Source organism: Centruroides sculpturatus, unplaced genomic scaffold, assembly GCF_000671375.1.
Source record: "Centruroides sculpturatus isolate CEXI.00-Female unplaced genomic scaffold, Cexi_2.0 scaffold268, whole genome shotgun sequence".
Lineage (NCBI taxonomy): Eukaryota > Metazoa > Arthropoda > Arachnida > Scorpiones > Buthidae > Centruroides > Centruroides sculpturatus.
Window position 1 is genome coordinate 136072 of NW_019384499.1, and position 26273 is coordinate 162344.

At 32.2% G+C, this 26273-nt stretch overlaps 2 protein-coding genes and 1 non-coding gene across 5 annotated transcripts; 1 reads left to right on the forward strand and 2 right to left on the reverse strand.

Annotated features, from left to right (window-relative positions):
* The first annotated feature begins 12013 nt into the window (after positions 1 to 12013).
* Trnaf-gaa lies at positions 12014 to 12086 on the forward strand. The gene has a single exon. It is a non-coding gene; the product is annotated as a tRNA-Phe (tRNA).
* A 2122-nt stretch (positions 12087 to 14208) lies between these two features.
* Positions 14209 to 15452, reverse strand: LOC111621999. Its single transcript, XM_023364294.1, has 6 exons — positions 15410 to 15452; positions 15272 to 15332; positions 15174 to 15201; positions 15013 to 15106; positions 14474 to 14788; positions 14209 to 14405 (listed from the first exon to the last, which is right to left on the reverse strand). The coding sequence occupies exons 2-6, from the start codon at positions 15327 to 15329 to the stop codon at positions 14271 to 14273; spliced, it is 630 nt and encodes a 209-aa protein (XP_023220062.1). The 5' UTR covers positions 15330 to 15332; positions 15410 to 15452; the 3' UTR covers positions 14209 to 14270.
* A 2209-nt stretch (positions 15453 to 17661) lies between these two features.
* Positions 17662 to 24833, reverse strand: LOC111621998. Of its 3 annotated transcripts, XM_023364292.1 has the most exons (10): positions 24763 to 24833; positions 24632 to 24696; positions 24530 to 24560; positions 24295 to 24409; positions 24066 to 24212; positions 18876 to 19001; positions 18406 to 18606; positions 18257 to 18322; positions 17930 to 18181; positions 17662 to 17856 (listed from the first exon to the last, which is right to left on the reverse strand). In XM_023364292.1, exons 2-10 carry the CDS (start codon positions 24687 to 24689, stop codon positions 17722 to 17724), a joined length of 1131 nt encoding a protein of 376 aa, XP_023220060.1. In that variant the 5' UTR covers positions 24690 to 24696; positions 24763 to 24833; the 3' UTR covers positions 17662 to 17721. The 3 variants fall into 3 exon arrangements, with proteins under 3 accessions (XP_023220060.1, XP_023220058.1, XP_023220059.1); XM_023364290.1 differs by lacking the exons at positions 24066 to 24212; positions 24295 to 24409; positions 24530 to 24560; positions 24632 to 24696; positions 24763 to 24833 and adding exons at positions 19070 to 19100; positions 19171 to 19231; positions 19302 to 19347 and having other exon boundaries at positions 18876 to 18993; XM_023364291.1 differs by lacking the exons at positions 24066 to 24212; positions 24295 to 24409; positions 24530 to 24560; positions 24632 to 24696; positions 24763 to 24833 and adding exons at positions 19070 to 19100; positions 19171 to 19249 and having other exon boundaries at positions 18876 to 18993.
* Positions 24834 to 26273: the final 1440 nt, after the last annotated feature.

Here is a 26273-nt window from a genome sequence, read left to right on the forward strand (position 1 = left end):
TCACAGGGAGGAGGGATATTGAAAAATTTTAATATTGTATAATATGGTTTTTTGTGTCTTTGTGTTTTTCTGTAATATATTGTAAAAAGTAGCCTAAAAGGCACGTATCTCTATTGACTTTTAAGAGGCCTATGTATTATGCATACTTTTAATAAATTTAAATTAAAATGTATACAAGGACTACATATACTGTATATTTGGAAATTAAAGTTTAAGTTTATGCATGAAGTAACCATTTTATTCACACATACAACTTTAGAGGGTCAGAAGGGCCATTTGGTAGGGCCCAGCACAAAAAAGCCCCAAATTTAATTGTTTAATGTAAAATACATACGAAAGTGTTGTAAATTACGATTTCTTTCCATAAAAAGTGTATTTTACTCATATATTTTTATGGCCTTTGTAGAGGGTTGGTGTTCCACTTTGTGACTAGACCGGATCCTATCTTACTCCTCGACGTTTCTGCAATTCTGATAATTAAATGATAAGAAATTCCATTTTCTCGTAAGTAAATATATAAGCCACTTTCTTCAATATTATTTTATTTATTTTAAATTATAATTAAATATCTTCTAATTCAATAATTAACTCCTTCGATCCCGAGAGCACTGAAAAGGTCTTTTCCATGCTATCATGTTTTCGATAAGGCCCATAATGGGACGATAGGATGTGAAGGATGGGCTCCAACATATCAGGGTTAAACATTCATGAAAATTTTTGATTCGACCCGAATTCGAACCCGGATCCACAGAGCGGAAGGAGACTGATACCTTTATTCCCTCCGCCGCCAGGTTGTGATAGATTTTTGCTACTCAGAGACGGATAATCGAGTGAAAAATCTGAAATTGCATTTTATGTTATCCTTATTATCCCTATTATTGTATTATATATTATAAATTATGTTGTCCTGAACTCGAATCTGGAGCAAGGGAGACTGATACCTTTACTCTCTCGGTTATCTGAGTGTGATCGATTTTTTCTAGTCAGAGTCGGATAATCGGAAGAAAAATCGAAATTATATTCAAAAATTATGGAAAAACACTTTGGAAAAGCACGAAATTTTTAAATTTTTCACTTACAAATCGTTGTGTCAAACATCTGCTACCCGCTCTCGATGCATTTTACATAAAATTTGCCTCTTAAAATCACGTAATAATCAATTTTTTCACCTAAATCTTCGAAGACTATCACACGATTACTCCAACAAGTTTATATTTCGCTTTTATTATATTTTATGAGATATTCATGCAGATATTAACTTATCTATCAACCATCGTGAATATCGCACGTATTATCTAAACTACTGACTAATCAGTAAAATACTTCAGTATTATTTGAAAAATTCAAGTAAAAATTACGCTATTTTTTCAGTTATTCCCTAAGATATGCATCTTACTTAACTAGTCACGAAAACGATTCCATAGATGCAGATACATTACGATATTCATGCGTGAAACGTATGGCAAATCTACTCAAATTTTAAGTTTAAAAGCATTTATTTAAAGATTATACAATTAAAAATTTGAAATTAATAACATAATTACCTTATAAATATATTTTAAAGTTAATTTTAAAGTATTTATAAATAGATAATTAAGCGAAAACGAGTGAAGTATCCAGCACGAACCTCTCCGAACAAAGCCCAACTTCATTCAAGTTTTTAAAATACTTTTTATAATAAAAAACATTAAACTTTTATATAAATACAATTTATATCTTTAAATCTTCTCCTCGAAGTAATTTAATTTAAAATAATTTTATTATAATATTTAAAAAATCAAGGAAAAAACTCGTATAGTCTATCAATAGACTGTTAATAAATTAAATCAAGAATAAAGAACCAATCATTCAATTTTTATAATGTTTATGAAAGAAGCAGTTTATAGAATTGTCTATATATATATAAAAGAACTAGTAAAATTATTGGATGTCATGTCTGTCTGTGCTATAAAACCTCTTGAAACGTCGTCATGTAATGGCCAATAATGATATGTTATCATGTAATTGTGTTATTGTCGTTAAGATAAATTGTCAATTTTCGAGATGTAATTTTGTAATTATAATCTGGAAAAATCTATAAATCTTTTCACAAATTACGTTAAAAATATCAAGTAATAATATATAAATCCAATTAAAATTTTTTAAAGTTATTTTTACACTATTTTATCGTTGAAGTAGACAGGGGGTGAGAGAAACTCGTATCTAGGATACGTGGAGGCCTCCCTAGAATTTAATACTTTATATATAGGCCTATATAGGAAAAAAGCATAAAAATTTCTTTTAATTTTATTGATTTTAATCCTATATTCTTCTGTCTTTCGGAAAGGAAAGGACCTTTTAATTGATTCAGATCTCGTCTAACTTCACTCGACTCTTCCTAAACGTTATTGGGAATATCAGAATATCAAATCTGATCAAAACTACAGTTAAACCTCGATATAACGTTCTTTTTAATAGAGCCATTCTCGTAGTGTCGACGAATAGTGGAGCAGTTGTTAAATATAGATAAGCCCTGTGTCTGTGGACGATTTTGAACTGTAAATGACATTATCTCACTCCTATATAATTCGTATTCTTCGATTTAACGCCACTCTCTGTTTAGTGTCACTTTCTGAGGCGAAGAAATAATGCTAAACCGAGGTTTGTCTGTTTGTTAAAACTTGAATTTTTTGTAATTTTTTAAAATAAGTTTAGTCATGAAATGAGGGGAATGATGCTATTTAGAAGTGCTCTATATCGAGGTTTAACTGTAGTTAAAAATATTAAGTTTATTATTATTATTATTATTATTATTATTATTTAGATCGACTTATTTATTTAAATTAATTTACTTAATTTTATAATAGTTAACCTGTAATTGACTTTAATATAAGATGGAGATGAATTGATGTTTATTATCCTCACAAACTGGTTCCTTCTGATAAAAATAAAGATGAATAATGACTATTAAGCATGCATAACAAAATAATGGTGCATTAAATACGTTGTTTACTGTATTAGTTCCTTGTAAACTCTTTATAAATATGTCTTTTTGATTTTTATAATGACTTTAAATAAAGTTTTAAAAACAGATTTTAAAATTTTGCTGTGAACTATCTTTATCTTTATATTCCAATACTGTGTCATCAGCCATTATCAAGTGCAGTAAAGTTAAGTAGGCCCAAGTCACTCCGAATTATTCGACGAAATAACGTAATGTACAGATTTGAATCATAATTAAGGTTATTTTGCATTTTAAAAACAGCAAAAACATTATGAATTTCTTGCGATTTTGAAATAAACTCACGAGAAATTGAATAAAAGCATTTATTAGACAACCAAAATGTTTACAGACAAAGAGTATAATCACGTTCACATCAAAACACGATAAAATTAGGCTGGATCTAAGTTCTTAAATTCTTAAAGCCAATACAGTTATTTTGCCGGTTATTGAGAATATTTGTTTATAATTATGAATATTTTAAGTATTTAAAACCTATTAAAATCTATCTTTAGAAATATCCAAGGATAAAAAGCTCTAGATTTAATTAAGAGAATTGTTGTTAATTAATTATGATTTCATTGGAAAATTTCACTTTAAAGCTTATAATTTTTCTGTAAATTGTCATTTGAATAAATAAGAATAAAATGTTAAAAATCTCTCACCCGAAGGGATCATCCAAGGGACGATACCCAGCAAAATCAAAATTCATTTTCCAAATCTTAGAAATCGCACTCTTTCCAACAATAAGAGCAAACCAGCAACGGTCGATTGTTGATTTCATTTGTTACGCTTTAAATTAAAATGAAAGAAAATTTAATTATTAATTTTTGAAGTTTTTTCTTATAATTTGAGAGTCTGAGGCAAACATAATAACGACTGAATTGTGATAGATTTAAAATAATAGGGTTCCTTATTCCCTACAGAGCAGGAAGAGTTTTTATTTTTGCCCATTTTGCTCTGTGGGCACTTAGACTGCCTTTTTAATCATAATGCGAGTTCGTGTCTGCCCATAATGAAGGTGGATGCAGCTCGATGTATTTGGGACAGACCAACCCCGAAAGTTCCGTGAATTTTCCGACCGTCCGGATAAGAATTTATTGGTTTCTTAAGGTATTTTCAATGATACATAGAGGTTTTTAAAAGTAACATGCGCCTTGTGTTTTGTTTTGTTTTTAATTCTTTCCGCCCTGTGAGTACTAAGAAGACCTCTTTTAGCAAGCTCATTATGAGTTCTGCGAGGCCCACAATGGGGCTGCCGTATGGTGAGGGATGGGATCCGACACATCCACCCTAGAAAAATTCCTGGTGATTTTTCGACACCGTCCGGATTTTGATCCCTAGTTTAGCAGAGAGGTAGGCTGTAGCCTTGACCGCTCGGCCATCCGGACGTCTATGCTCTATATTTGGAGGTAAAATTTTCCACAAAATGGCAACATAGCACTGTAGGAATTGTAAGCTTGGCAGAACCCAAGGTCCCAGAATAGGGGAAGGTGGTGCAAGATGGGGTCATGGGGTAAGACGGGGACGTCTGTTTATTCGTGGTTAACGCGCTTTCATCTAGCTGTTATTTCGGGAACTAAATGTCAACCTCAAAAAGGATCACGGGACGAGAGAACGTCCGAATCGCTCTCTTTGTTTGGAAGTAAGACCGTTTTCCACGTTTCAGCAATGCTTTATCTAATTTTACGCCCGCTACAAAGTTTCGACAAAGTAAGCATCATTGTAAACTTTTACATTACCTTTTAGATCAGTGTTTCTCAACCTCTAACGAATCGTCGCCCCCTTCAACGTAGTATCGCCCCCTTCGCTTCAAAATTCCGATGCCGAGGGCCAAGGCTAACGCCAAATTCGTATTACATTGAATAGACTAGTGAATAGTATAATGTTATTTGTTTAATTATTGTGCGATATAACGAATAAAATATCTAATTGTTCTTAATGTAATGTTTTACTATATCGCCCAGAAAACTGTTTTTCGCCCCCCAAAATATAAATTGTTACTAATCGCCCCCTGAACATGGAAAAAACGCCCACATGGGAGCGACATAGCACCCGTTGATAAACACTGTTTTAGATGAAGATATTATTGTATTCGAAGTAACCTTTAAGACTAAAATTGTTTAGTTTTGAAATAAAGTTGCCCGTGTTCGCAGTCAGTATGAAAAGTGCACGTTGGGGCAAGATGGTGGTACCCCATCTTGCCCAAGGTTGGCCATGAATTCTGCTGTTGGCTAGAGGCACTGCAATATAGAGCAACGAACTAGATTTAACTTCGTTGTCATTAATAATTCTATATCATTTTTTCGAATATATAAAATAATAAGTTTAAAAATGATCTTTTTATAGAAAATGAAATATTCCACTTTTAAATCATATCTAACTGTAATAAATTTATACAGTATATACAGTACTGTATTACTTTGTTATTTATGTTTTTACGTTTTATTTTATTTATGAAAACATTTTTAAAATTTAAATACTGTCTTAACAAGAAATAAAATGTGAGATAACAATCGAAATAAAAATGTTTTCCACGAAAAAAAATATCGTCTGCTTACAAAATAGCGAAACTGAGCGTGCGCGAAGTGACAATATCGTCTGGTAAAGTAAATACGAGTAAGTTCAAACTTTTATATTTATTTATTTATTCGGAAAACAATAATAAATGTAACCGCTGTGATAAATAGGTACATTGTTCTTATGCAAATATTGAAAAAAACGACAGTTTAATCATTTTAATTTGTCTTTCTTGTGTATAAAAATAATATCTCCATCTTATCCCACGGGTGGAGCAAGATGGCGCGTTTACGTATAATTTTAAAATATTAAATTTTCTTGTTTTTAAAAAGGTTTTTCAAAAATTAAATTTTGTGTTATATATTACCAAATGTTGTAGTTGCTGAGAATAAAAAAATTATTGTTTTCATTAAAGTAGTTGCCATCTTATGACTTTTCAAACATTAACGTCCTCATCCTGCTCCACCTTCCTCTAGAAGGGTTACCTCATACGGTCGTTTTAGTCACTCCTGTCAGATTCCTTACTTTGTTAAGAGTTTTTAGACTGTTCATCTTCGAAGGTGAATAGATCTACTGTTATTAATATTATTAAATATAATTATACCGATAAAAATTGTACGGAAGTAACAAAATTGTTCCTAGAGTCGTTTGATATTTTGTTGTAGTCTTTACACTTCGTTCTATAGAAATTACAGAATATGATTACAGATGAAATATATTTATTACTAAAATGCTTTAAAATAGTTTTTAAACATGTATAAAAACAGTATCTGCATGATGAAATGAAGACTACAAATAATAAGCTGGCCGATAACAGGATGATAACACTTTTGAAATAACTCGAGACGTAAAAAAGAAATATTGTTTATTAGTAATATANAAAATAATGCACATAATACCGGAGAGAAAAAAAACAGAAAAAATAGCAATAAAACCTCTGGTACTTTGTAAAAAAAATCATACTAGACGATACCGTTCGAGTAATGTTTAAGCAACGAACGACCTTCCCACAAATATCGTATTCCCACGACCTAACGGTTCAATGAACTGCTTGGTGTTTACTTAATTCAAGGGAAAACCATTCCTTGTACATTTTTACTCGTACGTCTGACGTCATTTCCCGGGAATTAACTGTTATTTTCGTCCCGTACGGAAATTAAGATAATCGAAAATAATTATTTACGTCACCGCCAGTGACAGCTGCTCTTAACAAACCTAACACGGTGAGAAGTGGAACTAATAAATTAATTTCGCTTCGATGCCAGCCTCGAAGGATGCTTATTGTGTTATAATCGCTTTAAAAAAGCTGGTTAAATTTTTAATATAAGCATTTTTATAAATAATAGAAAAGAAAAAAAAACAAAGAGAAAACAGAGAACGAAAGAAGGAAGACTCGCAGTGTTTAAGCAATGGTACAGACAATAATATGCATTAGTTTAGAAATTAAATTGAAGGTTCTTAATTTAACACTCGAGATATAAATTGGACAATTTATTTAATAATGAGACTAAAAAAAAAAAAACAAATACTTCTATGATGGCTGCCTGCATATTCTATGTACAGTTATACAGTTTTTATACTGTTAATTAGAGACTCAAATTTCTTTATGAATGGGTTTTTTGGACATCTTTGAAGTGCCGATAATTTTTATTTTTCATATATTTTATTGCATATAAGCAACTTGAACTTTTACGTGCCTATAGAGGGTGGTCCAAAAATTCGTTAACCGTGTTCGGGGCCGTTTTAAACACTTCCTATGCTTCCAGACCGATTTATTTACCTATATATAAAAAGGTCTTAGAAAACTGCATATAATCTTTGCATATTTAGGCCCTATCACAGGGAGGAGGGATATTGAAAAATTTTAATATTGTATAATATGGTTTTTTGTGTCTTTGTGTTTTTCTGTAATATATTGTAAAAAGTAGCCTAAAAGGCACGTATCTCTATTGACTTTTAAGAGGCCTATGTATTATGCATACTTTTAATAAATTTAAATTAAAATGTATACAAGGACTACATATACTGTATATTTGGAAATTAAAGTTTAAGTTTATGCATGAAGTAACCATTTTATTCACACATACAACTTTAGAGGGTCAGAAGGGCCATTTGGTAGGGCCCAGCACAAAAAAGCCCCAAATTTAATTGTTTAATGTAAAATACATACGAAAGTGTTGTAAATTACGATTTCTTTCCATAAAAAGTGTATTTTACTCATATATTTTTATGGCCTTTGTAGAGGGTTGGTGTTCCACTTTGTGACTAGACCGGATCCTATCTTACTCCTCGACGTTTCTGCAATTCTGATAATTAAATGATAAGAAATTCCATTTTCTCGTAAGTAAATATATAAGCCACTTTCTTCAATATTATTTTATTTATTTTAAATTATAATTAAATATCTTCTAATTCAATAATTAACTCCTTCGATCCCGAGAGCACTGAAAAGGTCTTTTCCATGCTATCATGTTTTCGATAAGGCCCATAATGGGACGATAGGATGTGAAGGATGGGCTCCAACATATCAGGGTTAAACATTCATGAAAATTTTTGATTCGACCCGAATTCGAACCCGGATCCACAGAGCGGAAGGAGACTGATACCTTTATTCCCTCCGCCGCCAGGTTGTGATAGATTTTTGCTACTCAGAGACGGATAATCGAGTGAAAAATCTGAAATTGCATTTTATGTTATCCTTATTATCCCTATTATTGTATTATATATTATAAATTATGTTGTCCTGAACTCGAATCTGGAGCAAGGGAGACTGATACCTTTACTCTCTCGGTTATCTGAGTGTGATCGACTTTTTCTAGTCAGAGTCGGATAATCGGAAGAAAAATCGAAATTATATTCAAAAATTATGGAAAAACACTTTGGAAAAGCACGAAATTTTTAAATTTTTCACTTACAAATCGTTGTGTCAAACATCTGCTACCCGCTCTCGATGCATTTTACATAAAATTTGCCTCTTAAAATCACGTAATAATCAATTTTTTCACCTAAATCTTCGAAGACTATCACACGATTACTCCAACAAGTTTATATTTCGCTTTTATTATATTTTATGAGATATTCATGCAGATATTAACTTATCTGTCAACCATCGTGAATATCGCACGTATTATCTAAACTACTGACTAATCAGTAAAATACTTCAGTATTATTTGAAAAATTCAAGTAAAAATTACGCTATTTTTTCAGTTATTCCCTAAGATATGCATCTTACTTAACTAGTCACGAAAACGATTCCATAGATGCAGATACATTACGATATTCATGCGTGAAACGTATGGCAAATCTACTCAAATTTTAAGTTTAAAAGCATTTATTTAAAGATTATACAATTAAAAATTTGAAATTAATACAGAGAACGAAAGAAGGAAGACTCGCAGTGTTTAAGCAATGGTACAGACAATAATATGCATTAGTTTAGAAATTAAATTGAAGGTTCTTAATTTAACACTCGAGATATAAATTGGACAATTTATTTAATAATGAGACTAAAAAAAAAAAAACAAATACTTCTATGATGGCTGCCTGCATATTCTATGTACAGTTATACAGTTTTTATACTGTTAATTAGAGACTCAAATTTCTTTATGAATGGGTTTTTTGGACATCTTTGAAGTGCCGATAATTTTTATTTTTCATATATTTTATTGCATATAAGCAACTTGAACTTTTACGTGCCTATAGAGGGTGGTCCAAGAATTCGTTAACCGTGTTCGGGGCCGTTTTAAACACTTCCTATGCTTCCAGACCGATTTATTTACCTATATATAAAAAGGTCTTAGAAAACTGCATATAATCTTTGCATATTTAGGCCCTATCACAGGGAGGAGGGATATTGAAAAATTTTAATATTGTATAATATGGTTTTTTGTGTCTGTGTTTTTCTGTAATATATTGTAAAAAGTAGCCTAAAAGGCACGTATCTCTATTGACTTTTAAGAGGCCTATGTATTATGCATACTTTTAATAAATTTAAATTAAAATGTATACAAGGACTACATATACTGTATATTTGGAAATTAAAGTTTAAGTTTATGCATGAAGTAACCATTTTATTCACACATACAACTTTAGAGGGTCAGAAGGGCCATTTGGTAGGGCCCAGCACAAAAAAAGCCCCAAATTTAATTGTTTAATGTAAAATACATACGAAAGTGTTGTAAATTACGATTTCTTTCCATAAAAAGTGTATTTTACTCATATATTTTTATGGCCTTTGTAGAGGGTTGGTGTTCCACTTTGTGACTAGACCGGATCCTATCTTACTCCTCGACGTTTCTGCAATTCTGATAATTAAATGATAAGAAATTCCATTTTCTCGTAAGTAAATATATAAGCCACTTTCTTCAATATTATTTTATTTATTTTAAATTATAATTAAATATCTTCTAATTCAATAATTAACTCCTTCGATCCCGAGAGCACTGAAAAGGTCTTTTCCATGCTATCATGTTTTCGATAAGGCCCATAATGGGACGATAGGATGTGAAGGATGGGCTCCAACATATCAGGGTTAAACATTCATGAAAATTTTTGATTCGACCCGAATTCGAACCCGGATCCACAGAGCGGAAGGAGACTGATACCTTTATTCCCTCCGCCGCCAGGTTGTGATAGATTTTTGCTACTCAGAGACGGATAATCGAGTGAAAAATCTGAAATTGCATTTTATGTTATCCTTATTATCCCTATTATTGTATTATATATTATAAATTATGTTGTCCTGAACTCGAATCTGGAGCAAGGGAGACTGATACCTTTACTCTCTCGGTTATCTGAGTGTGATCGATTTTTTCTAGTCAGAGTCGGATAATCGGAAGAAAAATCGAAATTATATTCAAAAATTATGGAAAAACACTTTGGAAAAGCACGAAATTTTTAAATTTTTCACTTACAAATCGTTGTGTCAAACATCTGCTACCCGCTCTCGATGCATTTTACATAAAATTTGCCTCTTAAAATCACGTAATAATCAATTTTTTCACCTAAATCTTCGAAGACTATCACACGATTACTCCAACAAGTTTATATTTCGCTTTTATTATATTTTATGAGATATTCATGCAGATATTAACTTATCTATCAACCATCGTGAATATCGCACGTATTATCTAAACTACTGACTAATCAGTAAAATACTTCAGTATTATTTGAAAAATTCAAGTAAAAATTACGCTATTTTTTCAGTTATTCCCTAAGATATGCATCTTACTTAACTAGTCACGAAAACGATTCCATAGATGCAGATACATTACGATATTCATGCGTGAAACGTATGGCAAATCTACTCAAATTTTAAGTTTAAAAGCATTTATTTAAAGATTATACAATTAAAAATTTGAAATTAATAACATAATTACCTTATAAATATATTTTAAAGTTAATTTTAAAGTATTTATAAATAGATAATTAAGCGAAAACGAGTGAAGTATCCAGCACGAACCTCTCCGAACAAAGCCCAACTTCATTCAAGTTTTTAAAATACTTTTTATAATAAAAAACATTAAACTTTTATATAAATACAATTTATATCTTTAAATCTTCTCCTCGAAGTAATTTAATTTAAAATAATTTTATTATAATATTTAAAAAATCAAGGAAAAAACTCGTATAGTCTATCAATAGACTGTTAATAAATTAAATCAAGAATAAAGAACCAATCATTCAATTTTTATAATGTTTATGAAAGAAGCAGTTTATAGAATTGTCTATATATATATAAAAGAACTAGTAAAATTATTGGATGTCATGTCTGTCTGTGCTATAAAACCTCTTGAAACGTCGTCATGTAATGGCCAATAATGATATGTTATCATGTAATTGTGTTATTGTCGTTAAGATAAATTGTCAATTTTCGAGATGTAATTTTGTAATTATAATCTGGAAAAATCTATAAATCTTTTCACAAATTACGTTAAAAATATCAAGTAATAATATATAAATCCAATTAAAATTTTTTAAAGTTATTTTTACACTATTTTATCGTTGAAGTAGACAGGGGGTGAGAGAAACTCGTATCTAGGATACGTGGAGGCCTCCCTAGAATTTAATACTTTATATATAGGCCTATATAGGAAAAAAGCATAAAAATTTCTTTTAATTTTATTGATTTTAATCCTATATTCTTCTGTCTTTCGGAAAGGAAGAGGACCTTTTAATTGATTCAGATCTCGTCTAACTTCACTCGACTCTTCCTAAACGTTATTGGGAATATCAGAATATCAAATCTGATCAAAACTACAGTTAAACCTCGATATAACGTTCTTTTTAATAGAGCCATTCTCGTAGTGTCGACGAATAGTGGAGCAGTTGTTAAATATAGATAAGCCCTGTGTCTGTGGACGATTTTGAACTGTAAATGACATTATCTCACTCCTATATAATTCGTATTCTTCGATTTAACGCCACTCTCTGTTTAGNAAAAATTACTAGTAAAGACAGTGGAGATAAGCGCAACAATGTACAAATAAATAAATGGAAGGCAAATTATACGTGGCCGAAATAGCTCAGTTGGGAGAGCGTTAGACTGAAGATCTAAAGGTCCCTGGTTCAATCCCGGGTTTCGGCAGACGTGTATATTTTTTTATTTTTATTTCTCTTTTAAAAGTGGTTTTCATATCAAATCAAATGCTTATACACTTTACAAATCATTGCCAAAGTTAATACGCTTTATTTTTGGTTTGCGTGTAATTCTAGTGCCGGTAGAAGAAACGAAAACAGGACCCTCCACAAGTAGTGCAAGTCGATAGAGCCTGACTGATACGTTACCTATTTTAAAACGTAGCGCTAGCTCGAAACTGTTGTCTAAATCAATGGTGTGATAACTGGAGCTTTGGTAGTGTGATAACTCACGATACCCAAGCATGGAATTTTTATAGCGAAAGTTATACAAAGAGGAGTTATCAAAAATTAGGAAGATTGCTTATGTGAGATTATTGAAATCCTGCGTTTAAAAAGGTTTATGTTAGAAAGTTTCTACTGTAACATGTGGTGGTTCGTGGAGTGAGTATGAAGGTGTGTTATTGTTTACCACAACAAAATTTATCTGAGAAAAGACGTATTGAGTCTCAATTACAAGAGAGTAACACAAAATTCTTTAGGGCCAGTGCACGAGTTTTAGTCTCAAAATTTAATGTATAGAATTCAGGGATGTGGAGTCGGAGTCGCTAAAAAATTCGCCGACTCCGACTCCTTTTTACATCCCACCTTGTTATGTACGAGTATATAAAACGGAAAAGAAATCGTGTCAAACTTGACCCTCCAAGTTTTTTGTAAATCTACGCGTTTGGAGACCTCCTGAATAAAAAAATGTCAATTAAAGGGAAAAAATTCCCGCGTGCGTGTGCGTGTTGGCGTCTAATTTGTTTAATTTCTTTATTCTCTGTTCTCAGAATGAGTAAAGTTTAAGAAACGAAATTTGGTACTGAAGCTTGTTTACAAAGGGGTATTAATGCTATTAAATTTTGGTTCTTAATTAAAGGTCGACAGGATGGAAGACAGAAGTCATGTGTCATATCTCCAGTGCGGTTGAACTTAATGAATATTTTGCTCGTTATTAGCGTTCACAAATTAAAAAAAAAATAAAACTCGTCTCTACTCTCAAAATTAAGCCTTTTGCATTTTATAATAGTACAGTAAACCCGTTAAGATGTTTTCGCCTAAGATATTAGAATGTGTATGGGAGCACGATTTAGTTCAACCACTTTGAAGTTTAATAACTCCTGTGTTAAACCATCCGACTCCGAATTAAAAACCTCAGAAGTTATTAGGCTTCAAACAGGGTGAACAAAATCGTCCCCTCCCCCACAGTCTAACATCCATACATACAGAAAAAACCGACTCTTTTACATATCTCGACATTTTAAGGTCGAGATATCGTAAATGAGAAGCGATCGGGGGTCACACTGCGGCTGTTTAACAAACAGCCCAGCACGGTGGTCAGACATTTTAACGATATTTATCGTTAAAGAATAAAAAGTCCATTATGCTCGCTATCGCTTGCACCTCAGCACACGATTATCTTAGCGAAGTACGCAATATCATTCCCGATCGTTCCTGAAAGTAGTCTGATTTCGTGGTGTAGGCTACATCTCGGGAATGATCACATGTAGAAGTATAGTTCCTTTAGCTGTTTTGCTCCTATGGACATGCTCTGCAGCTCTGTTAAGGTACCAACAGTGTCATCTGCAATTGTGTCGTATCTAGTGCAATTGATTTAAAAGGTATTTATCTCAAGAAAGTGGATAATCTTACGATTCTCTTTATACTGCTAAACAGAGAATCACACTTCAGCCCTACGACAACGAGTATTTTATTTATTTATCAAGAATTTGAAATGTTATCCTTAGTAAATAAATGCTCAAGATGTAAATGATTCTGTGTGGTATGACTGATGTGTGGTATGACTGATGTGGTATGACTGTATACTCAGTGTCTTTAACAATCAATAATAACTTTACTTTTATTAAAATGGGAGGGTGTAAAGTAAAGTCTACTGTAGCCTACACGTTTCTTGAAATATTTCAGTTTTCTATTATTATTATTATTCTTTAATGAATTTCATATTGTACAGAAATATCAATTCATCAATTTAATTATATTTATAAATCTAATTACACTAAAACTGCCATATATTTTATTTCAATTTTCCCTGTTAAAAATTCGTATACGAATGTAACGAGACACTTAGAAATATTTTAAAAATGAACCGTTTCATTTATTTACTGATGAAAGAATACAGAAAATATAATATTTATTGCCTGACGATTTCCTTCACCTTTTCTTCCACTTCTTCGTACAGTTTGCCTAAATCTTCTTTGTACGGACGGAAGAATTTAAGGGCCTCTTCGGCTACATCTTTGCCGGAATGTTCGGCACGTTCCAAGAACTGTAAAAAATCATTTGTTATAAGATACGTTAGTGAAAAATTCCCGAGGACCAGGCAAATGAACGTACGTGACGAGCGAGATCTCTGATGAAAGTGGCTTTGTCTTTCAAAACTTCTTTGCCGCCATCGTAAGTCTCCTTTAGAAATTCAACGAACGAATCGATTTTTTCTCCGGGGGTGAGACGAACTTTATTCAAAACGTCGATAAGACTGTCCAGAAAGCTCTCGGCGGATCTCTTTTCGCTGTGTACATTACTTCCGTGAAGACCTATTAATCTTCTGAAGAACTCTTTAAGTATTTTTCTATACTTTTCTATAATCTGTTTGGATTTATCCGTCATCTCAACATGATCATCTTTCACTTTTTGTAGGAGGTGTAGCAACTAAATAATCAAAATTTTGCTTAGAATTTTAAGCACGTATCTTAAAATAATAATAAGAAAAAGTTTGAAGCAGAAAGTATATCAACTTATTTCATAATGATTATTTTTATGTATCTAACTTGTAAGTTATTACGTAATCTATATAATTCTTATAACTGATTTTTTATTGTCTTATTAAAAATTCAATAATCATCAGTCAGAAATTTTTTGGTGCTTATTCTTACTTTATCCAGTTCATCTGGTTCAATTGTTTTTCCGTGTTCAAGGGCATCGTCGATCCTTTTCAAAAGATGTTCAAGTTCGGATCTAACATCGTTACTAAAATATCAAACTTAAGATGAAAATAATAGATTTAAATTATAATTATCACATAAAGTCCACTTACTCGACGCCTCTTTTATCGTTGCAGAAACCTAAATTAAAATTTGCCCAAACGTTTTTATAACTACAAAAATATTTTTAATGTAAGAGTCTAGAACATACCGTTGTATGGAAATGCAACAGCCAAGCCAACAAGCAGAGAAAAAACGAAAAGCTTCATATTCTGTTTGAACATATTGTATAAGTTCTCGTAGAAATAAATTACATCAACGATACCTATGTAAAAAATTATTTGCTTACCTGGCCTGTTTAGAAACTTCGTAGGCCCTAAGTGTGAAAATAGCTAGGTAATTTGTACCTTTATATAAATTTTTCTGTGGATAAATCGTAGATAAGTTAATCTTATAAGACGTGGGAACGTATCAAATGTCGATACGTTAACGGATACTTTGTCTTATTCATGCTCCATTGGTCTATTTTTGTGATGATAAAACCGGTATATTAATATTTTTAAAATAATTTTTAGTATTATATAACTTTGTCCTGGGGTATCACCTGGATAATCGATATATTAATGACATTAGTCTGCGGCACGAGAATCGACTAAGAAATTTTCACGGATATGTTGTATACCGGGCTCAATCGTTTACTATCTGGAAATAATGCGGATTGCTAAAGCAGGCTAAAGATTGGCCTGACTTGATGGAATAAAGTAACACACAATGGTGCATCCCGAAAGGACTTTGTGAAAAACTCGGCTCTATTTAGAAATTATGAGTAATCTATGAAAGAAATTCGAAAAATCTACGTAGTAAGCCTTGGTTTAAAAACTGGCTGGATGGCCAATGTAGTTAAGGTTGATATACATGGCAGTTTTTTTAACTCTTTTCGCTCTGTGGGCACTAAGAGGGCCTCTTATAGCAAGCCTATTGTGGGTTCGGCCAGGCCTACAATGGGGCTGCCGGGTGGTGAGGGACGGGTCCCGACATATCCGACTGACCATCCCCCGAAAAATTCCTGGGGATTTGTCGACCCGTCCGGATTCGAATTCGGGTTCTCAAAACGGTATGCTGTCACCTTGACCGCTTGGCCATCCGGCCAGCTATACATGGCGGATGAAAAGTAACTAAGCATTGAGAAATCACTTAATTTCTACACTTCTAATACAAAGACAATAAAAATTATTATATATATACTTTATTACTTGGAACTTAATATAATAAAGATGTGATTTATTAGTTAAATTTATCATGAAATGAAAATTGCGAAATGTTCAATAATTTAAAAAGAAAGCCACTCTAGCCGTCCTTTCCTTACTATGTGATTTATTACATAATTAAGAAATCGAAAACCTAAAAATTGCTCATTTCCGAGTAAACAATGAAATAAACTCTTACATAAATATAAAGCGCTCCTTACATCACATCCCTTCACAGGTATTTGTCCTCTTCCTTTACTTAATAATTTACATTTCCTTACATTTATGCATTTAAAGGATTCCTTAGATTTGATTTAATATAAATATTAAAATCTACTCATATACAGTACTTCCTTAATTAAATTCAACACAAAAGGTAGCAATTGAAGGATCCTGCAATCAGGATGCAATCAAGTGAAATTTCAAATTTCCTGGTTATTTAACTTTTTTTCCAACAGCTTTTAAATGAATAAAACACTCACGGTATTATATGTTAATTATTAAATCAGTGTTTTTACAATTAGCCTACATTAAGAATGCTTCTTTACTGTAACAATTCCTTCTTTTATTGGGCTGCAGTTTTCAAATCGCAGATCTCTAGATTCCCACTGTCGTCTCGAGAACAGGGTTAGATAAATTAAAATCTAGATACATAAAGCTCCGATTAACTACATACGAATTTCCGGTCTGGACCGGAAGTCACGAGAATTTTTAAATTAAAATATGATTAAAAATTGCATCCCTGCATTGTGACAATGTTACAATAATATACAATTAGTTCAGTAATTTACAAATATCCGTGATGGGATGTGATGTAAGAGTGATTTACAGTTGTGTTATAGTTTATTTCATTGTTCATTTGAGAAAAAGAGATTTTCATTTCTTAATTATACAATTGTATAGAAATGTGTATAGTTTTCGATTATAGACATAAATTTATTATATACTTTTAAAGATTGTTTAACCCGTGCCGTTTTCACACCGTCATTACATCATCACAAACTTCTCCCACACTGTGAGTTACAATGCGAAAAAAGAGGAAAATAGTAAAGTTCAAACTTTACTATTTTCCTCTTTTTTCGCATTCTATGAATGATAAAATTAAATCGCCAGGTCTGGTAAAATTTCACAAGACTTGGCAACACTACATGTTCATCACCATCATTGTGGACATGGCCGAATCCCCCTACGGATGTGCAAAAATTCCCCGTAATGCCCACAGAGCGAAAAGAGCCGAGAGAGTGGCCACTGAACACCGGTAGTTTGTCGAGAGTTCGCAAATGCAATTAATGAAAAACAATTCCAATTTCTTGTATTAGAAATTAGAGTATGGAAGTAGACAGAAGCGTAAAAGTTATTTTAAAATTAAATGTTTCATTTATTTACTGATGAAAGAATACAGAGAATGCAATATTTATTGCCTGACTATTTCCTTCACTTTTTCTTCCACATCTTCGTACAGTTTGCCTAAATCTTCTTTGTACATACGGAAGAATTTAAGAGCCTGTTGAGCTACTTCTTTGCCGGAATGTTCGGCACGTTCCAAGAACTGTAAAGAATCATTTGCTGTAAGATACGTTAAATTAATGGAAAATGCCCGAGCACCAAGCAAATTAACATACGTGACGAGCGAGATCTTTGACGAAAGTGGCTTTGTCTTTCAAGACTTCTTTGCCGCCATCGTAAGTCTCCTTTAGAAATTCAACGAACGAATCGATTTTTTCGCCGGTGGTAAGACGAACTTTACTCAAAACATCGATAAGATGGTCCAAAAGGCTCTCGGCGGATCTCTTTTCGCTGCGATCCATCTTATCAAGAAATTCTCTGAATTTTTCAATTCCTTTGTCTAACCATTCAAGAAGCTTTTCGCGGATCTATAAAATTAAATTTGATAAGTAAGCAGTCATATCCATGATGATAACCGTAGACGTAATAAGGCATTATTTTACCATGCTGCTTTTTACGTTGTTTTCGATAAATTCGCGAATCTTTCCTTTATCCTCAAGTTCGTCGAGCTTAACAGAATAAAAGTAAAAAAACATATCTATATTATTGTATTTTTGTCTTAATTTTTCTTACGAATTTAAGCGTAACTCACTTTAGCTTTCAATCTCCTGATAAACTGTATCAGTTTGTTTCTTATATCAAGGTCTCTTCGTTCGATATTATCATCCTCATCTTTATCCAACAGTTTTCTAAACCAATCTGCAACTTTGTCTTTCAATTTTTCTATCAGCTCTTTGGCTTTATCTGAAACTTTAATGCGAAGTTCTTTCAGCTTCTCACGGAGCTCTTTGGCCTAAAATAATAAAACTTTTATTTTAAATTTATTAAACATTTTTTGAATAATTAACGATAAAAAATGTAAAGTAATTATTAAATTATTCTATGACCACTACTTTTTATATATCATCCGATATAATAAAAGTAATCATTCGAAAGTAGTCATCCGATTTATTTTAATTGCTATTTCCGTAAATTTTTATTTCAGTGAAATAATAGTTTATCGAATATTAAAAAGAACTTAAAGAAAATTTATTTATGATGGCTACATATAAGAGCTAATACCTTTTCAACAAGATCTTGTTTAACTTCCTTTCCGTGGTCCATAGCATCTTTCATTTTATTCAAGACTTTTTCAAGAGCATCTTTCAGTTTTTGACCAAGTTCGGTCCTAATATCTTCTCTGAAATAGTATAATTTTTATTAAAATAATCTAAATAATTACACATCATCATCATCATCACACAAAGTTTACTTACCCGTCGTCGTCTCCTTCATCTCGGTAATAACCTATACAATAAAATTATTATATTAGTTGAAGTTACAGTCCTAATTCGTGTTGACTTATAAAACAACATACCGCCGTAGGGAAGAGCAACGGCTAAGCCGAAAAGCAGGCAAAATACGAAAAGCTTCATGATCTATTTGAAGAATATAATCTATAAAGTCGTGAAATATAAAAATCTATGTAAAAGACAATTGTTCACTTACCTCACTCGTTTAGGAACTCGAAGACCCTGAGTGACGAACGTGGCAACTTGTACTTTATATACGTTTCTTCCGTTGAGAAATCGTAGATAATGTAACAATAATCTTCGAAGGTCGTGAGAAAACAGCAAATGCCGAATCTATAAACGGATACGATGTCTTTTTTCGTGACATATTAACTGATTCCCATGTTGATAAATGGGTGCCAGCTCTTCAGTGAAGTGTAGGTGCTGTAAAACTGTACCGAAGGATCACCAGAGTGTATATAATGTAAACTGGGTGCATCATAATACTTGGAATAGAAAATTGAAAGAAATCAAATGTGAATTTATACTACCGAACAAAACATTAAAAAATTCATTGTTAAACATAAAATATATTTTAAAATCGTTTAATGTGTATCCAGAAAAACCCAAAAGTCAGTTAACTGAGATACATTTCAAAACATGCAGCTGTTCTATACCAATTTAAACTGTTATTAACTCATTGAGGTAAGACGAAAAAGTTTTATTATTCTAAATAATATGTTGTCAGATTCTTTCAAATGGCGCCGCACCGCGTGAAAGAGAAGTGATTGACAACACTTTCACAACACAAAACTTTTGAACGAAATAATTAAGATGCAAGTTTTATGGATATTGAATGATTATGTAATGGAAGATGGAGTAAGATGGTGATTTAACATCACCAGCTTAACCCATCTTCCCCACATATTAATTAATAAGATCACGACATCACTGTGCTTAAAGTCGGTGATAGTTTTAAGAACTAATAATTCTACAGTGAACAGTAATTTCTTCAACAGCTAATGCCAAAACTCTACAAAATTGTGAGAAAATATTGTGTGGATATGGAGGGGTTAATTTCAGATTGACATGAATTCGAAATAAATCCTGAATTGTTATCTTTACAAACAAATATAGAAAGAAGATAATTTATGATAATAATTATTATTATGGTTTAAATCGCCTGAAATTTAACGAACACTTTTATTTTGTGGGCAACTACTCTACGAACCATCTTTAATTCTTTTCATATTAATCCATCTATTTTGGTTTTCTTCATTACTAAAAGAAATATGAAAACTATTTTTCGTCATATTATACGACAACTTTTCGGTATTTTTTCAAGAAACTGCTCACCGCTAGTATACGAGTTTACGAGTTTGGCTTTGATAACATATATGATTACAGTGGTAGCCCGATTGCGCATCAGGTAATGTCACCAGAATGCCTTAAAATTTCGGGCGGATGGCCGAGCGGTCAAGGTGGCAGCCTACCGCTCTGGGGGACCCGGGTTCTAATCCGAACGGGTCGAAAAATTCCCAGGAATTTTCGGGGGTGGTCCGTTTGGATATGTCGGGCCCCGTCTCTCATCACCCGACAGCCCCATTGTGGGCCTGGCCGAACCTATAATGGGCTTGCAAAAAAAGGCTCTCTTAGTGCCCATAGGACGGAAAGGGTTTTAAAAAAAAGTCTTAAAATCACTACTTCAGTATATTGTGAAAAGGCTTACACATACTCATTGTATTCAGAATTTTCAATGTAAATATGGTATTACCCGAATAGCGGCGTTACACAAGTGCTTATTATTGTTGCATTAATATCCTCCGTGTCACGATAACGGTAGCACATCTGTCTGCCACTGTAGTCGAAATGATCTCATCTTCACTCATGACTCGACATATTCAGAATTTTTATCGATATCCACGAATTTATCGGAAGTATAGTCAAGTTCACAATTATTAAAACAATTCCATATCGCTTTTATCATCGATCTATTCAACCATTGTTGGCCACAAAACGCTAATTTGCATGGTGCCGAGCGAACATTTTTAGCTTTGGCACTTTTAGCACGTAAAATTTCTACTTTACATGGCCATACATCTGCCTTATTATGACGTTTGCTTAAAACGGTAATTTCTCTTAGTCATTCTTTAGATTTGTAAATTTTGCATACAACTGATGGATCAGAAGAAAATGTTAGGTCTATCACAAGTGGCAATGATTTCCATATTCTTTAAACTTAGTTTGGTACGTTTTAATTTAAAATTTCCACGTTAGTAACACCTAAATGGGGGCCGGTTTCTTATAAAATACTTCTTGTGAGGCAGATTGCCCATATGTCGCGTTGCCGTAAACGAATAAAACCATTATCGGCCTGACCGAACTCTTTATGAGTATGGCAAAAAAATTATTGTAATACCCACAGGAAGTTGATCCTCAGTGGGGTCAACAGAGGCGAAACTGGAGTTGACGGCTCCTAGACTAAATTTTAAAAATGGTGCTCCTTGAAACCAATTGTATTTGAAACTACAGCTGAATTCCGGTACATTATCAAAAGAGCATGTGCTTACTCCATAGAAAGGGACTCGTGATGCTGGAAAATATAGCTGGATGGCTGAGCTGTTAAGATGCAACCTATCATTTTCGGGGATCTTGGATCGAAAATGATAGGATCCGGAAATTCTGGAAAAATCCAGGAATTTTTCGCTCGGTTATGTCGGAACCTCTTCCTCATCCATTATTAAATTCGAATTATTAGTAATTTTGTTTTTAATTATTTGAATTTTTATTGCTCTGTGATGGACTAAAGACGTGGCCATTAATATATGAACTTAAAGTCAAGATTTAATCGTATTTAAAGTAGGAGCTTCGGACGACATTTATGACATCATATATCGAATGTCTGGTCTTGAGATAACGATTGGCCATGCTGTAGGTCTCATCAAGGCTAGTTCTAGATATAATCGAGCAGTACAGCTATTCAGGACACTAAAAATAAAAAGTAAGCGAAATGTTCTGCAAGTTAATAATATATTTAAATTATAACATTTATATTTTATGCAATAATTTTTAATAGAAAATAAGCAAGAATACATATAATTTTGGATTGCATTGCCTACTCTAAACAAACTCTATGGAAAAACTGGCCCTTATTTAAGTGCTAGACATGTGAAAAACGTGGCCAGGAACGAATCCACGATCAATACAAACCACCGAATAATCAATTTATATTATTTTTTTAAACAGTTTTTGTTTCACCAAGAATGACAAAAATCTAAATTTGATGAATAAAAAGATTAAATTCGTATCACAATTTAATTTTAGTATTATTTAAACTTATTATCTTATCATTTTATTTTTATGTTATACATTCATCACGCTTATCCATAATTTTATAATTACAACTATGATAATATATTGATTTTTGCATTTTAATCTCATTTAGTATGGTAACTTACAACTGTTAATTATTTCTTATATTTCCATTGTATTAGAAACATAAATATAAGCAAGGAACAAATCATAAACACGATAAAATAAATCATAAAATATAAAGATTATGAGTGAGCAAGCACATAGAGAAAAAAAACATTGCCACTTGCCCACAACAGTGTGGTGAAGTTCAAACTTTTAGGCATGATGTACTCTTACACCAAACTTTTGGGTAGATGATAAACAAAGTATAGATTTTATTAACCCAATATATCGCCAAATATCAGTTCGTATAGCCTAAAACATAGCATCTAGCTAAATCACAAAAGATACAGCATTTTTAATTTTTCAACAGCCCATTGTCTTTCATTAGGAAGATGGTAAACAGTTAAGTTAGCAAACCATGTCATCTCCATTACATATGAAACGGATTATTCCATTGGTCTGCTTAACTAGAAGTTTGTCACAGTTTTTTCAAGAAACATCCTATGAAGTTTAAGGATGCTGCTTACTAATATTGCCTGGGTGTGGAAAATTAGCCGTATCACACGAGGCCCTTCCTTCACACGAATGATTTTTATATTAATTAATCAACCAAACAGGTTAAGACACTTGTGGACAATTATTTTTTTGTTTATAAAATAAATACTTAGAAGTTCATTTTTATATCATTTTCGGCTGATTTTACGTGGCGCTAATGAAATATACTCACTAAAAGAAAGCGGTAGTCCGAAAAAATTTGGAAAATACTGCTTTATATACCTAAATTTTTCAAAACATAGTTTATTAACTTTTACAATAATGTTTATTCCTTAAATCCTAACCTTTTAAAAACCTGCGTGCACGGGTATGAGTTTAATAAATAGGAGCATCACGCTGAAATTACATCAGAAATACGCGAGTATTATATATAAATTGTATAGTGACGAATATGCAAAAAAAATTCAATTTTTATTTAGGAAAATCTAAAATATTCACATAAATTCGAAACTCGTACTTCGAATTCTGTCGTAAATTCTTTAATTGCATTACGAATATAAAAACTGATACTATTCATGAAGTATTCAAATAAATGCTTAAATAATCGAAACGAAACTTTTATATATTGGTCAGTAATTTATTGAAATACAGTTCTTTCGTTAAATTACATTCGAAATTTTTTTCTAACGTCTTGTAATTCAGCGAAAGGATTAGAAACTGTTCCTTCTATCCATAAAGTCAAGAAATTTTTCTAAACCAGAGCGCCCTTTTTGCAACGCCTTCAGGGCCATTTCACGAAACTGGAAAAAAATAAATAAAATTAAAAAGTCCGTTAAATATTCAAATATATAAATTCGTTAACCTATTTCGGTTATTAAAAATTTCGTACCATGTTATCTGGGAAGGTTTGTCTGATCCATTCACTGAGTTTAGCATCGTCTGTGATTTCTCTTAACTGTAATAAACATTTACTTTTAACTAAAAGATTTCTTCGATTACTAATAAGTTAATTGTGTAGACTTACTTTTTCTTTCATTTTCGTAATCATATCTTGTATTTTATCTTTGATCCCTGAAAAATCTCTTTTCTCATCGTCTCCTCCGATCATCTTTCTAAGCCAATCCCTTACTCTTTCTTTTGTTTTTTCTATTAATTCTTTGAGTTTATCTCCGACCTTAACGTGGAGTTCTTTCAACTTTTCTTTCAGTTCTTTGGCCTAAGTAGCACAAAGAGAAGCTTCAAATTTTTATATTGTCGAATGATGGGTATACTAAAAATATTACTATAATTAATTTTACCTTTATTATAAGATCTTCTTTAACTGTCTTTCCATGCTCTATAGCATCTTTGATCTTTTGTAATACGTCTTGTAACGTATCTTTCAAATGCTTTCCAATTTCAGTCTTGGTATCACTAAATGAAAAAATCCCTAAAAGGTCAGCCTTTATATCCCATTGTATTATTATTATTATTTTTATTTTAAAGAAGCGTTATAAAGTGAATTTTTTAATTTACACAAACACAAATACTTACTCCTCATCATCTTCGTCCATGTACTCTTCTACTACAAAAATATTATGAATTTTTAACAATTTGCCATATAAATAACAATATGTTATATAAATAAACAATTACCATTGTAGGGAAATGCGGCGGCTAAGCCGAAAAACAGAATCAAAACGAGGAATTTCATGGCCGGTCTGAAAATTATTTTATAAATTTTAGAATTAAATACGAGATTTTAATTAAAAAATACATTACTTTACCTTAATCGCAACAATTCAGACACGAATGACGAAAGGAATTCATTCGCTTTTTATACTTTTCCGCAGTGAAAACATCAAAGATAAAAAAGATAAGAGAGAGTAATCTATGAAGGATACGAGAAAAGAGCATCTGCTGCTAAAATAAAAGCAACTGTATATAATTTTGTTTGTTTTAAATGTAAAATAATATCTAAAAAACACTTGTTAGTTCTATATAGTTTAAAAACTTTAAATTAAAATACAAAGAATGATTTTTTTAAAATATACTTTGAGGTCATTTCTTCCAACTCTTCGTTCTGAGGATAACGTACCACCGTAGTCGAGTGAATAAAACTAGTGTTTCTAGTAGGCGTACGAAGGCTTTTTTCAGGCTCATTGTGATTCGGCCAAGCCTATCAGTATAGGTTAAATCTCTCTGACTGCATTTTTAATAATGGTATTTTGGATATATTATATATAAGGTATCACAGTAATGTTAATTGTATGGTAAATAGTAAACGATCTGGTTACTTTAGGCATGACCTATTGCCATTGTCATCTGTACTGCAAATGATTATACGATATATGCAAATGATTTATAGGCTATATGTACTGTACATCTCTGTGTAGTGTATTTCAAATATTGTCTAATGTATGCCGCAATATATTGTCTAATATCATTGTTGATTGCATTCTTCTTATGCAAACATTTACATAGTGAACACATTTTTGATTTTCTCAGCTTTGAAACTATGTAACTTACTGTACATAGTTTCGTAGCTTTACGGTATGTTTTCTGTATTTTTCATATAACTATAAATATATTATATTACTGGGATCACCCGATTATACTATCCCGTACCGATGTGCTTTGTACTTTAAAGCTGAATTGAAAATTGGAAGTGAATTGGTTCGGTCAAGTCCATAGAGAAGTGACCAGGCGACGGTGTCTGAATTACGGGATGGACGGGAATTTTCTCTGTTTTGGCAGGTTTCCGTTTAACAAAGAATTTTATTTTATTAACTAACTCGTCTGGAGACTTGGAGAGAAATGGCAATTGTGTATTGTCTTTATAGACAATGAAAGTACCAAGATAATACACAATTCTTAACAAAGAATGAATGCGTTAAGCTGTATCACATGAATCGAATTCGCATGTTACGACACTAATTAAGACTTAAAATTTAGCTGACGTCACACCGAAAAATTTCGTATGTCGGTTTGGGTTATGTCATGAAGTCGGTTTCCAATCTTCAGTTTAAGGCTAGACAGGTTTCCGGCTTATAATTGTAATTTACGTAGCAAATCCGTTTCGAGATTTTTTTCCTCTTAAGCAAGTTGCTGTATTTAGAAGCTGACCAGTGACTGAGTGGAAAACACCACTGAACACCGTAATTGGTTGCGGGTTCGCGCCTCACCAACGGGCTGGCCGCGTGCAGCTTTTCGGATTTTCTTCACATGTCTAACACCTGAGGGGTTAGTTTCCTATAGAAAAATTCTCCCGAGAGGTACTCCCCCCTTGGCAAATCTG

What these genes read in the sequence shown, in the direction of transcription:
- LOC111621999 (XM_023364294.1), bottom strand. Translation starts at nt 15,329, where the DNA reads ATGAAGCTTTTCGTTTTTTCTCTGCTTGTTGGCTTGGCTGTTGCATTT. An exon ending in TGTTGCATTTCCATACAACG is followed by an intron (nt 15,202 to 15,271) that starts GTATGTTCTAGA and finishes ATTTTAATTTAG; the next exon opens with GTTTCTGCAACGATAAAAGA. An exon ending in AACGATAAAAGAGGCGTCGA is followed by an intron (nt 15,107 to 15,173) that starts GTAAGTGGACTT and finishes TTGATATTTTAG; the next exon opens with TAACGATGTTAGATCCGAAC.
- LOC111621998 (XM_023364292.1), bottom strand. Translation starts at nt 24,689, where the DNA reads ATGAAATTCCTCGTTTTGATTCTGTTTTTCGGCTTAGCCGCCGCATTT. An exon ending in AAGAAGATCTTATAATAAAG is followed by an intron (nt 24,213 to 24,294) that starts GTAAAATTAATT and finishes TGTGCTACTTAG; the next exon opens with GCCAAAGAACTGAAAGAAAA. An exon ending in ACAACGTAAAAAGCAGCATG is followed by an intron (nt 18,182 to 18,256) that starts GTAAAATAATGC and finishes TTAATTTTATAG; the next exon opens with ATCCGCGAAAAGCTTCTTGA.